Below are 14,104 nucleotides of genomic sequence, written 5' to 3'. Positions count from 1 at the left end.
CAAGTTATCGCTACAACAACTTAATTATGTTTGTACTGTAATGTTCTGTGGAATGGGTTTCAGAACTATGGAACAAATTTTATTCAAATAAATTTACTTACTTTTTCACTTTTTATATTTTAATCAGCATCTCTCTCCCACAATAGTTAACACTGCTCCCTTTTCTGCTAACACCCACTCAAATTACAGTCTTCACAGTTTTTTTACTCGCATTTAAGATTTTTTTTCTCCCTCCGAGCTCCTTTGAAGTGAGGAAGCAGTGCATTCTGCAGACAGCAACATACGAGATGTGGAGATGCACTGTAGGGAGTGATAGAGACAGAACTATGATGGGGGAGGAGAGATGACAAAAGGAGAGTTTTTACACCTCTGCCTCTTTCCTTTTACTTCATTTGTATTTGCTGCTTCCTCTACACATTCCTCCATGAGTTTTTCAGCGAAGGTAAGAATGCAGTTTGACTATCTCTTGGGACAGATACAAGTCCAGGTCCTACTCTCAGTCTTATTTGTTTAATGGTGATTTTGTAGAGAAAATTCTAGCCAGCTCAGAATGTCATTTCATTAGCATCCTGGCAGTCGGCTTGTGATCTTCTCATTTGGAGTTCTGAGATGATGTTGAATAGTGAGGCTGAACTACAAGAACCAGCTAAATGCCGTAAATGTAATAACTATCTGGACGTTTATTGCCTATCAGAGAACAGGGACAGAAAACTTTGATTTACAAACAGCTTTAACCTACTTCTGTATGTAAAATTACAGTTGACCTACTTAAGGCCAGGCTCAAACCTTAATGGATCCAGTCACCCAGAGTCTAGATTTAATACACACAATCAGGGCCTATGCAACCGTTACCAACGGTTTCAAAAAGTGTAACAAAACATTTGTTAATCACATCACTGTTTATTTTGAGAGACCAGATTTTCAGGTTCGATATACATGAAATGCTCTTTTGCTTGTCTTTTTATGAACAAAGCTGATTTTAAAGACTTGAAATTCTAAGTCTAACTTGAAATGTTTTAGCTACTGGTGCTCAGAAAATGCTTTAGTTTCTGGTAGCTCTTGTGTTCTTTTAAATCAGCATTTTCTTCATCTGAAAATATGACACACAGCTCATAAAATATATGGCTAAAATATATATTAATAATTCAGTGTTTTTTGAGGGTTGACAGAAAACATATTAAAGATATTAAATGATATTTGTCCCTCATGTGACAAAAGTGGTTTCGGTTTAAATTTTGTGCTTTCTGCCAGGTACTGATGGAGCTGCTTCTGCTTCTGGCATTGATTCCTGCTCTCCTGTTTGCTAGTGAGTCTAACCTTTCATTCTTTACAATGAGCCCTGCAGCATGGTCCATTTGTTTAGCATCATGCCACCAGAATTCTAAACAGGACTGTTGGGTGATGCCAGATTTGTGCTCCCTGTGAATTCTGCTCTGTGACTGAATACACAGAAGGCCACTGCACCACAAAACTGGACTTTTTTTTTTTTTTTTAATGTTTAATTAATACGCTTGAGGGGAATAGCTGCTTTATGCAGGATTGTACCCATTATTTTCAAATTTTGAGTCCCTTGACACACTGAGCTGAGCAGCCACAGACTTTGACAGACAATGGCCCATATTCACAAAGTTCTGCCTTCTGACAACTTTTCTTATGCAGAAATTGATTTCTTATGCAAAACTCACTGAAACCTTAATTGTGTGTTTTGCATGAACAGCTGAGCCACTTATAACAGTGTGCCTGTATGTACATTAGAAACAAAAAATAAGATACGCTTTCCACTGTACACTTTACCATTGATATAGTAATGCGGTTTTTTGTGCAGTTGATTGTTGCATTTGTAAAAAAGCTGGTAAAATGCTATTAAATGACAACCTTCCAGACTGTAATTGCAATAACTCCATATATCTGGCTATGCTTTTTTTTTTTGTATAAGTCCTTGTATTTAAAGAGCCCTTATTTTGAAGTCATTGTTCTCTTTTCAGTGATCAAGTATGAGCTATAAATGATCATAGCGTTTTTATTTTGGTTTTGTTTTTTGGTCAGTAAATATTTTCTGGATATTTCTTAATGGATTAACATATCAGTGATATTAGTCTGGGTTTTAACAGAAAGTGTCTACAGAGCTATAGACCTGATTTAGCAGAAAGTCTTTACTGGGGTATTTGTCTGTTGTAATTTAAAAAGGCTTGTTTTGGGCGGGCCTTACTTTAATTTTATTAATTGGCATTGACTTAAGATACTGCCATTGCATGTGTACAAAAATAGCTGATTTACTACAGTGGGTAGTTCAGTCCGGTTGTCAGAGACGGTCTGATAGTGATTATTCCAACCCACAGAAAAAGATCAGATTGAAGTATCAGCCCACAGTTCGTTTGTTTTTTTTTTGGTTATAGTTGTTTTTTTTGGATAAAAATAACTGGGGATAATATTTACCTAATTATATTATTTGCATATTAGCAAAGTATTATTGGCATAATACCAAAAAATAAATAAAATGTATATCTTAATGCAATATCCCAGGCTCACATTTTTTAAATATAATCTCTTGTGATTCAGTTTTAATTTGAGAATTTTCTATTTATATTTAATATATATTTCTTCTGTTCTTCTTATTATTATTATTGACATTTATATAGCACCTTTCTCAGACTCAAGGACACTTTACAGACAGATATCAGCTTTTACAATCGCTCACACACTCACAAACAACAAAAACACATCAGACTAGCACTTGAAAGATGCAAAAATGATCCTTTCATGCAGTTCACCTTACTTCATCTATTGATCAAAGTTCTGTAAAGACTGTACACTACTGCCCACAAGGAAATCAGTTCAGTGCTGTATCAGTGCTTTCTTTATTAATATGGTTGCTTTCAAACAATATCTGCTTACAAATGAGGACATTTCCTTGGTTTTCGTAGAATTACACTTTAATCTGCTGTTTTGAATGACCAGCTAAGACACTTGGAACAGTGCACCTGTATTTACATTAGAAAAACAAAAATAAGATCCGCTTTACACTTTACAATTTACCATCGATATAGTAATACACTTTACCATCGATAAAGATTTATTTAATCAGCTATCAGAAACTTGTACAGGTAACCCAGTTAATAACTATTATTTAAAAATATATCAGGTAAATTGGATGTGAAATTCTTCAACAACAAAGTGGTGAAATATCCGAAATGTCCAGTTTCTTTGGAAATCTTGTGTTTTGAATATCTTTACATCTCTTACTATAGTAAACTGCAGTTACTCATCTGGAATTTTCAATGGATATATATATATATATATATATATATATATATATATATATATATATATATATATATATATATATATATATAATTTTCAATGGATATATATATATATATATATATATATATATATACACATACATATATATATATATACATACATATAGATAGATAGATAGATAGATAGATAGATAGATAGATAGATAGATAGATAGATAGATAGATAGATAGATAGATAGATAGATTTCCTTCTTCTTTTAGATGTACAAATACATGAGCTTCCCATTCTTATATCTTTTGTGTATTATTTTGTGATGGTACAGATTTCATTCAAATTTGACCACTTATGCTTCCAGCGCACATTGTTAGCTATTGTCAATTAACACCTGATATTGATTTAATGACTGACTGACTTATTATGACTTATCATTAACAACTTATCTTTGCTACTGAAAGTTTGATGTCAAATTGTTTGAGGTCAAGTTGTTTACCTGAATGAAAAAACTATCTCAGTGCCAAATGGACTCGGACGTTTGGATGCTGTTATATTTTAAAATACAAATTGTTATAATATATGTTGTGGTTTCACTATTGTCATCCATTATAGTCTAAGAGAGTTTAGTAAGTCATCTGACATTGCCTTTTGTTCATCATGATACAAGTTAGGCCTGCAGAACACGTGTGTGTTTGTGTGTTAAAACCCCGCACTGTGAGTTAAAAAAGGAATGAGAAGAAAAGAAAAATGTGCTTGAACACAGACTGCAAAAAGAGAAAAGTGCACATAAACCAGTGAATAAAGCCACATATATCTCCTCTGTCTTTTGTTGTCCTAGCCATGACACAGCGGTAAAAATCTTGCTACGGCCAGGAATGGTGTGCAGTTTCAGACACAGCAATAAAAAGGTTATCCATTATAATAGGTGTGCTTTGTCAGCATTTTTTTCCAGAGGCCAATTATTCTAAAGTCTAAGACCTGCATAATGCTCACAATGGCAATAATTTTACACTTCGAATACATGAGATGCGCTGAGGACAAAACCTAGTCCAAAGTGATTATTTTATACTAAGATGTTTGCTTAAACTACCCTGAACAACCAGGCTTCATCCTCTTTAATACAACTTCTCATGTTGATATAAGGCAGTTGGGTTTGGTCTGAGGATTCCTGCCTTTTTCTGCTTTTAAACCTAAAGCCATTCTAAAGCCCATTTCCGTACATAGTAATATCTAAAGTCATTAATATCTAGTAAAAAGTGGCCACCTTTTATTTCTTTGCCAAATGTAATAACCTGCTTCTCTTTTCTCATTGTTCCAGGTCCCAATGATACTATTCCCAGTACTACCCTTTTTTCCAGTACTGCATCACAAACACTTCCATATAAAACCAGGAGCACATCTGCACCAAACATCATTCGGGGCTTTCCTATCTTGACCAGGTTGAAGGTGGATTGGGAGAAGTCCAGTCCATGTCAGGGCTTGGTGCTTCTCGTTCTCAATTTCACAGAGAAACCAAATGCCCTGTGTTATGAGACTATTATGAAGTATGACTTAGAAAAATTGGGCAGAGACATTTGTGAGGAAATGAAATGTGGAATGTTCCTTGACTTCAAGTTAGCAAACAACAAGATGGGTTACATCATCAAAGAGAATGTGACACTGACCAAATGTTCTCAAGTGTACATCAACTGTGAAGGTATACGTGTGTTTGTGTTATGCAATGACAGTGCATAATGCTATTTCAGCAGTGTGCATTCCCACTGCAGTAACCACTGAACTTCATTTTCTCTTTCACAGACAGTAAAGAGCTGGTTACCTACAAAGCACTGACTGGTGTGCTACTGACCCTGGTCTTGGCTGTTGTTGTCTTACAGTTTGCCCGGCCGACATACATCGCCATCCGCAAGAGATGTGAGGCTCAAAAGAAATTTTTGGAAAATCATGTTTTAAAGTTACAATATATGATACTAGATATGCAAAGTAAATCCTGATATAGTAGTGTTTTAATTTAGTTTTAAAATTAGACAGATGACATTACTATCAAACACTCAAGTGCTCATAATTTTGTGCATTTGAATTGTGGAAAACAGTATCTGCCATGTTACATATTTCTGTTGGTAAATAATGCATAAAGACACGTTTCAGTGTTGTGGTACTAGTAGTAATGTGTATATGCTGATAATGTGTTTTTATTTAATTTTTTGTAGTTTCACAGAAGAGGCAGAATCGCTGGATTGGCCCCACACAGAGTCAAAGTGGTGAGTCACTTCTGTCTCTCTCACAGACAATCTCACTCACTCTCCCGCTCTCTCTCTCTCTCTCTCTCTCTCTCTCTCTCTCTCTCTCTCTCTCTCTCTCTCACACACACACACACATTATTGCAAAGGAAATATGCCTGATCTTTTTCATGATTTTACTTTTTCTTTTAGTGTCCTATCATAGAGGCCAGGCTGCTCATTCAGATAACAATATGGTCAAGAGACAGTCTTATCCTGGTAAGTGTATGCATGTGCATGCATACGCACACGCAAACACACACACACACACACACCATCGGCATTGGGACTTCATTTCACACTGTTTTACATGTTGACTTTTACACACATCTTTCTCACTCTCACATATTTACACCCACACATACCCCCCCCACACACACGCATACACTACTGCTATATTATAGTTAAGGTTTTTGTGTGTTGCCAGGTTTGGAGAGACTTACAGTGAATCCCAGCAGAGAGCCTTCATCAAACCGGAACAGTGACTACGACTCATACAGCTACCATTAAGCACATCTCTTCATATCCGATTGCAATGTAGGAGTAGGCTGTGCTTTGTGAGCATGCCCATTGGATGGCTTCAGCTCTATGTTCATATGCTTTATGGAGCACAAAGGCAAGAAAAATCAACAAGGGCCTCAACAGAAAATGTTTAACCTGTTCAAGATGCAGAATAACGCCTAAGTTTTACCTGGAATTTCACCTTTACATGTTAAACTAAAATTATCTGTTTTGATTCACTTGCTATGGTGTTCAGACTTCTGACAAGCGCTAGACAGGAAAGTCAACAATATTTGTTTGTCTATTTGTTTGTTTGTTTAATAAAGGATTAGTCCTAAATTTTTAAATATTGTAGCAACACTGGATTTCTACAAATCATATTCGTATTTTACCCTTATATTGTTTACTACCTGAAAATGCCTACTTTTATATTGTATTCTGTTCAGATCTTGAAGTTCATGTGTGATGTTTTTAAATGAAGTTTGTCATATAAAAATAAAGAAAGAAAAACCCAAAGTGAAACACTGGAATAATTTGTCGTGCTGCGTTTGGAACACATTACCCTCGGAGGTGGCAATGAGTGTGTGAGAGAGAGAGCAGATGATACTGGGACACTGGCACTGGGGAATAGGATGTAAATGCACTGCAGCATTGTGGTTTCCTGTCGTGTTTGGACTACCTTCCTGTTTGTGTTATTTCTGTCACTCACACATGCTTTTGCTCTAAAAATATTGTAGGTTCAGTGAGCTCCTTCACTTTCTTTAGAAGGCTGAAACTTTTTTTCTTTAATTCTTTTGGAATCTCCTCTAGGAAAAAAATTATTATTGTTTGATTTTTTTCCTTTCCTCGTCTTAGCATTAATTAATAAATTCGTTATTTATTGTTATTAATAGAGTAACAATTTATTAATTGATATAATTTTTTTTTACTGGTGTCATTGTTTATTTGTGCTTCTTATGTCTCAGAGTTGAGTTGCCAGTAAGTTCAGAAATTGATTTAAAAATGGGCCAAAAATATAAAGCAATGGCTAATTGAATCCACACAAAATTACAAGTCACAGAGACATGTAACAGTTTGTATGATTTTGTGTGTGTCTGTCTGTGTATGTCTTGGTTTAAGTGTTGTGTGAATGCTACTGGGTGTATCTGTTCATATGCCGTGTGCGTAGTATATTATGAACATGTGCCATATGTATGCATGTGTACTGCACATCACAAATGTATGTACGTGTGGGTATTTGTGATGATAACTGGGGGCTGGAAAAGTGCAGTCTCTTCCTCATCCTCAGGTCAGAGCAAATGATTAAGTCTGTAGTTTGTCTGAGGTTTCAGTAGAGAAAAATGACAATAGATTATATATACAGATTACCACAGTGAGATGGAGAAAATGACTTCACATTCCTTAACTGCCACTGTCATGCTTGCAAGTAATTTTAAGCAACATTATGGTTAAATACACACAAATCATGTCCACTGCATACATTTCATATGCTTATGCATTTTCATGTGTACTTATACACACCCCTTTATTTTGCTGTAAATATATTTATAGTGGCGTTTCGCATGAGGTAATTTTTTTTGAATGAATGCAGACTAATGCATTTTCATTTGATGAAAACAATCAGATTTGTCACGTGTAATAGGTGAGAGAGGAAAGATAAAACTACTGCTAAGTTGGTCGCATTTTTAATATCCTACTCATCGGTGTAACTTTGCTTTGAGAAGTGTTGCATTCAGTTCGGATGCTCCTCAAATCCACCTCCCCTTGAATTCACTGTAAAGATATTGGCGCTGGGACTGACAGGAAGAGATTCATGAGCGGTTTTATTGTTGCGTTTGTCAAGCTTATCGGTATTGAACAATACCAGCATTGTGGTTAAAAAATATTTTATAGTACAGTTATTTTCTTCTTTTTTTTAATTGTTTGTTTTGGTTCAAAAAATGACAGTTGTGTCGCGTTTATTATTTCGACATCGTGTGACAATATAAGCACGAACATTTTGCTTGTCATTTGGAACATAATCCGTTTCGTTTTATTGACTAAAACAAGCTTGTTATTGCTGAAATTACTGAATTTGAAGCAGAGACAGGTTACACTTTTAAAATGTGGTGGGGACAAAATCTGCCATTTCTGAACGGTTGGGACACGCCTGTGCATATTCTACACCAAGACCAGACGTTTATGTATCGTTTGTTGTAGACGTTTGTGCATCGTTTGTGCGTCGTAACGACACAAAAATACATGTATATTAAAAAAAACCCCCCAAAAAACAAACATCTGTTGTATAAGTCAGGCAGGAGTGTTAGCGGTGATGACAATGGGCAGAGGTGGGGAGTTATAATAGTGTGGTGCTTCTTTGTGCTGTTTAATGTTGAAGGTTTATGCTCTAGAAGCTCTTAGTGCTGGAGGTATCGACTCTAAACTCCTCCTGCTATTATGACTGTCGTGTACTGAAGTGACTATTTGATAAAACAGACTTCTTTATAGAACAGTCTGCCCTCCCACACGTACATTTCTCCTGTCCTTCTTTTGGTTACTCAGTCACACTGCACTGTTATTCTTTATTTTTCTTATTCCAAGCTGAATTTTGTCTGCTGAAGGGCACCAGAAAAAATAATGAATTGCAACATTAATCTAACATTCACATGATCACCAAACATTCCATGTAATCCAACAATTATCCAAAATTAATCGCAACATATCTCCATCTTTCAATTAGGTCAGCAAGTTTATTTCAGACAAAATGCATTTAGCCATATGTTACAAAGCAATTTGTATTTTTGGTTAGTACACTATTTTCCTTACTAATTAGCACTTGTTATACTAAACAGTTGAGATACTAAACTCCATATGTACTATTAAAAACATAAATATTAATTGTTATGGGTTGTATTCCATTTGAAAAACCTCATCTAATGTTACACACTAATATAACTTAAATCACATTATGGTGAGTAGAATTTTAGTGACAGGGGGTCATACATTTACCAAAGAGTCATTAGTCTGGCGCATCAGCATTTTCTTGGGCAGGCAGAGAAATAAAAAAAAATAGGAGGTCAGGGATGAGAATGAATGGGAGCAAAGGGAAAGAGAGAGCGGATTATTCACCGCTTTCAACAGATCAGTACGTGTTGTGCCAGTCTGGCACAACAGCTGACGAGGGAAAGACAGAAAGCAGAAGGTTGAAAAGAGATCAGAGGCAGAGGGCAACCATCCAAGCCACAAGAGCCAGAGATCAAAGAGAAGGAAAAAGATGAAACATTAAAACCTGGTACAGATTAACAGGGGTGAGGACTTGCTCCAAAACCTTTGACTTCTGCACCTAAACCAGAAGTGGTGGAAGTAGAGGTGAAATCTCTTAGCTGTTAAATACAGAATAATTTGACCAGTGAACAGTGACTAAACGATGAAAAATGTTACAGTGAGAAGCAAATGGTTTTTTAATGATTTGGGGTAACTGGGGAGAAAGGCTAAGTTTCTACTTGCAACCTCCCTTCCATGACACGCTAGAAAAAAGAGGTAAGCATATGCAAGTCAATTTTTTACTAAACTCCTTTAACTTCCATAACATTGGGAATGCTAACTATTATTTGTGATCCTTTTGCATATTTATCCATATTGGAATTATTGCCTCATCATATAGATCATCAAGGGCACAAAAAGCTGTATTTTATCAGTAGTATAACAAAGATGGTAGCAGTAGGTAGTAGGCATGATCTGTTTTTGGTGTTGTGTTTTAGGGATGGGTGGTGTGTGTAGTTTGTCTCTTGGAAGAACAATGTATCTGAAACTGATAAGACTCTACTGGATTATGAGAGTCTGTAAGTACATTAAGTTCGAAACATTTTTGATCAGACAAAAACACTCGTAATACTGTAATTCATGATTATCTGTTTGTTTATTATTTTACTGTTTGTGTAAGGTATTCTGTTTCATTTATTTGAAGAACCATATGAACTTTAATCAATAACAGGCAGAAGAACATATTTGGTGTAAATCAATAAATGCCAATCATGGTGAGGTATCACTGATTATTTCTTTATAAACGCAGTTCATATATCCATCACACTTGGTACTGTGATGCTGTTTTCATTTTCCTTATCAGGCTTAAAGTGAAGAAGGGGTTTCTGTTACTGCAAGCCCAACCTGCCATGAAGCTTACTTGTGGTCTGTTAAAGTGGAGAGGAAATCAGGCATTAAGCATGGATACAATTTCCCAAATTTCTCAAAGAACTAACATTGTAATAGACAGGCATGGGTAAGACCAAAAAATGGTCTAAAAATTATATAAACGTGAAATGTTACTAATACATGCAGTGTGTGTTTTTGTGAAAAATGGAATATACAAATGCTGTTGTTAAAGAGATCCTGTTGTAATATAACTACTCAGTTATCAGTGAGGTGAAAGTAAGTTTCAGAGCTGACTTTTTACTTCCTATGAAGTAAGGTTAGTATTAATACACTGGCATAAACAGTTAAAATACTGCCAACATGCTAGTAATGGGATTGGATAAGGGTGAGTATCCATTCCGGTAAGTCCAATTCACAGGCTGTAGACCTCATCTTTTGCTGATGTTGGACCTTTTTCATGTGTTCATACAACAACCCTGTCATTTTGTCCTTTCTCTTACTCATCTTAAATACTTAACTTAGAATCTTTTCTTCTTTGCTGGCTTGTCTCTTTTCCAAGTCTCTTTAAAGATTTTGAATCATTTACACACTTTGTAGCCATGGAGAAATTTGAATGGTTATTAGAATGGTTATTTGTCTATTTGCAATAGACAAATGTGGATATGGTAGCTACTGGCCCCGGTCTGAAACTGTTTCTGACATTTCACACAGCATTGACTCCAGGGCCTAGTTAAAGCAATTGATCATCCCACAAGGGTGAGGGTGGTACAAAATGAGGGTGGTACAAAATGGCACTAATATAAGTAACTTCAATACTGAACAAACCTTCCTAGTTCATTTAAATTAGTTAATTGATCCTTCAACATGTTTTGGTAGAACTCCCCCAAAACTGAACAAGAGCTTTGACAAGATAGGCAATATCTTATATTTTTTAAAATGCTTCTAGATATCTGGTGATGTAATCACATATGACTGAAATATAATGGTTACCATTTCACCTTTTTTCAATGGCACAACATCCATGGCTTCATGGGTGAAATGTACATCCATAATGTGGAGATTCACTAGAGGGTACCTGAACTTTTCTACTTAAAATGACAACTTCGGAAGCCTGAATGTTAAATGCCTTAACATTTTGTCATCACCAGGGTTTGGCTGGAGGCCAATGGGGATTTGAATACTCTAACACTCTAACACTCTAACCTCAATTTTTACCTTGTGGTCTGGGGACATAAAAGAGACATGTAGTGCTGGTGCCATCTTAGGCCTTCAGCTGTCTTTCAACTTGTGACCACATCCATTGCACACAGGCTTGTCCCTAAACTGTGCCTGAGGTGCATTAACCATGTCTCAGTGTGCCTGCCATTACAAAGCTTAAAATGTTTATTTTACTTTAGTAATTCCTCACAGATCTACATGGTATTGTGCTTACTGCAATTATGTGCAGTTTCAAATGTTGCTTGGTCTAAGACCACAGTGCTAAATGAATGAAAATTTATCTCAATTAGGCAAAACAGATCTTATGCAGGATATTTGAAGTCACTAGGATGGTTGCAGCTAGCTAGTGGGTGGAGCACTCGCAGCACAACTGGTGGAGTACTCCTAACACAAAGGTCTGTTTAATATATAAAAAAAGTGAAGCAAATATTAATTCTTTACATTGTATCTCTTGCATCACTGAATTTTGATTAATAGTCATGGTTTCAGCAAACCTATGCTGTCATATGTAGTGATGCTTGGTTAGATTTTAAAAGAATTGGTGACATGAAGTCATTAGTCGTTACTTTAAGACTTTGAAATGGCTGGAAAGTACTTGCACTTTATGTTTCATATATTAACAGTGCAACACAATAATAGTCATCTTGATAAGCCATTCAGTTTTTATACCTGTCACAATGCAGGATGGGACAGTATTGGAAATTACTTCAGCAGTGAAGTGTCAATCAATCAGTCAAGATATTGCCAAGGTAAATTGATTGCTGGTACAGGCTCAAGGTATTACAACATAAGAATCACTGAATTCTAATGTAATTTTATAAGGATATAATGACATATAAACAAGTCCTAATAATATTTATAATGTTACACTCCTGGACTGCAGCAGTGTGCTCCGGGTCCAGTTCGGGATTTGGAACTGTCTGTGCACCTCGTTGCTGGCATCGCCCTTCCTTGGGTGATTGCTGTGGCCTATATAAGGACCCTGCTGGGAGATGAGGGCAGCTTGCCCAAGCTCATTGTTGAATTGGTGTATGATTTGTGAGTTTGTAATCTTTGCTGTGCTTACTTTGTCTTGTGATATCCCTAGTCAGCTTCTGTTTGTGTAGGTGTAGATCTGTATGTGCGCATTCCCTCTGTTTTGTTTATGATTGTGATCCCTGTGATAGATGAAAGGTTTTTGTGTGTGTTTATATGTATAGTTACTGATTGTAGGGAGTGGTCCCTGTTTGTTTGGGTTTGGGGTTATTGTCTGTTTATTGCCAGGGAGTTAGTGTAGGATTGTATTTAATTTTTGGCCTGAGAAGTGTAATTAGTTGTGGTGTTTCTTTTGGTAGTATGGGTTTTGTTTATGTTGTCAATTAGCCACTCCTGAAGTTATTCAGGACTCTGGGAGGTATCTGGTTCCCTCCCCGGAGACAATGTTGGAAATAAGATTGAAAGAACTTGAGCTGGAAATCAAGCGACAGGAGAATGAGACGGAACTGCTCCGAGTGCGGGGGGTTCAGGTGGAGGCTGAAAAAGTGGTTGCCTTAATGAGGATGAGTATGGGCTTGGAAAAGCCTGTCTCTTCCTCAGGAAGTGGTCTCACCAGCACCAGTTTCTGCCACGTGTGCCAGAGCTCCGGTTCCTAAGCCTCACTCCTCCAGTGTAATGGCTCGTTCAGCTATTCCTGTTCCAGAAATTGCAATGTTTGATGCAAGCTGGCATATCTGGTTGGTGCGAGTATTTAGGGAACATGAAGTTGATATGTATTTTCCTATTTTTGAATGCATTGCTACCACACTCAACTGGCCACCTAACATTTGGTCTTTGCTTTTATATTGCAAACTTGCAGGTAAAGCACAGGAAGTATGCTCTTCTATGACTGTGGAGCAGAGTTTAGATTATGACTTGGTAAATCTACTATTTTGAAAGCTTATGAATTGGTGCCAGAAGCCTATTGCCAGAAGTTCAGAAAAACACACAAAAAATGCCCAGCCAAACTTATGTGGAATTTGCCAGAGAGATGTTTGAGAAATGGTGTGCAGCAAGTGGAGTGACTACTTTTGAACAGCATTAATTCTTCCAACATGATCAGCTCTTTAACACTGTCTTCCAGATAAAAATGGTGTGTGTGGGTTTGTTTGTTTTTTTTTTGTTTTTTTTTTATTTAAATGAGAGAAAGGTAGATAATTTGTTTGCTGCCACACTGGTGGATGAATTTGTGTTAACACACAAAACAGTCTTATTCAACTCCACGTAGTGAGACTGCAGGTCTTTTGATGACTAGTAAACCAATTGGCAAAGCCACTATTGGTTCAGAGCCACCACCACCAGATGAGACCAATGGTTTTGATGCCCGTGAGTGTGTTTGTCATGACCAGGGGCACCTTATTGCCATTTGTCCTGTTTTGAAACGCAAAAACTGTGGAAAAAAGTGAATGCGTATTGCAAAGTGACTATAGACCCTGGGAATTGTGAAGTACCTACAGCTGAGGTTAAGCCTGTCTTTAAGCCTTTTGTGTTCTCAGGTACTGCTGTGTTGACAGAAGGTGAGCAGAGCAAGTCCATCACTATCCTGCAGGATACTGGGGCAGCTCAATCGTTTGTTTTGGACAGTATACTACCACTTTCATAGTCATCTTATTGAGGAAGTGATGTACTAGTACAAGGAATCCAACTAGGAGTATGTAGAGTTCCTCTTCATCATGTATATTTGTGTACAAATGCAATCTCTGGTA

The 14,104-nt window shown here is 36.6% G+C and overlaps 1 protein-coding gene across 1 annotated transcript; it reads left to right on the top strand.

The window, feature by feature from the left end:
• The first annotated feature begins 265 nt into the window (after positions 1-265).
• LOC113571512 (T-cell surface glycoprotein CD5) lies at positions 266-6,546 on the top strand. Its single transcript, XM_027000495.2, has 7 exons — positions 266-442; positions 1,252-1,306; positions 4,577-4,954; positions 5,056-5,169; positions 5,466-5,516; positions 5,688-5,753; positions 5,962-6,546. The coding sequence occupies exons 1-7, from the start codon at positions 344-346 to the stop codon at positions 6,042-6,044; spliced, it is 846 nt and encodes a 281-aa protein (XP_026856296.1). The 5' UTR covers positions 266-343; the 3' UTR covers positions 6,045-6,546.
• Positions 6,547-14,104: the final 7,558 nt, after the last annotated feature.

The sequence above is a fragment of the Electrophorus electricus genome, chromosome 11 (genome assembly GCF_013358815.1).
Source record: "Electrophorus electricus isolate fEleEle1 chromosome 11, fEleEle1.pri, whole genome shotgun sequence".
NCBI classification, from domain to species: domain Eukaryota; kingdom Metazoa; phylum Chordata; class Actinopteri; order Gymnotiformes; family Gymnotidae; genus Electrophorus; species Electrophorus electricus.
The sequence above is the reverse complement of the archived record's forward strand: the minus strand, read 5'-3'. Positions and strand labels throughout refer to the sequence as shown.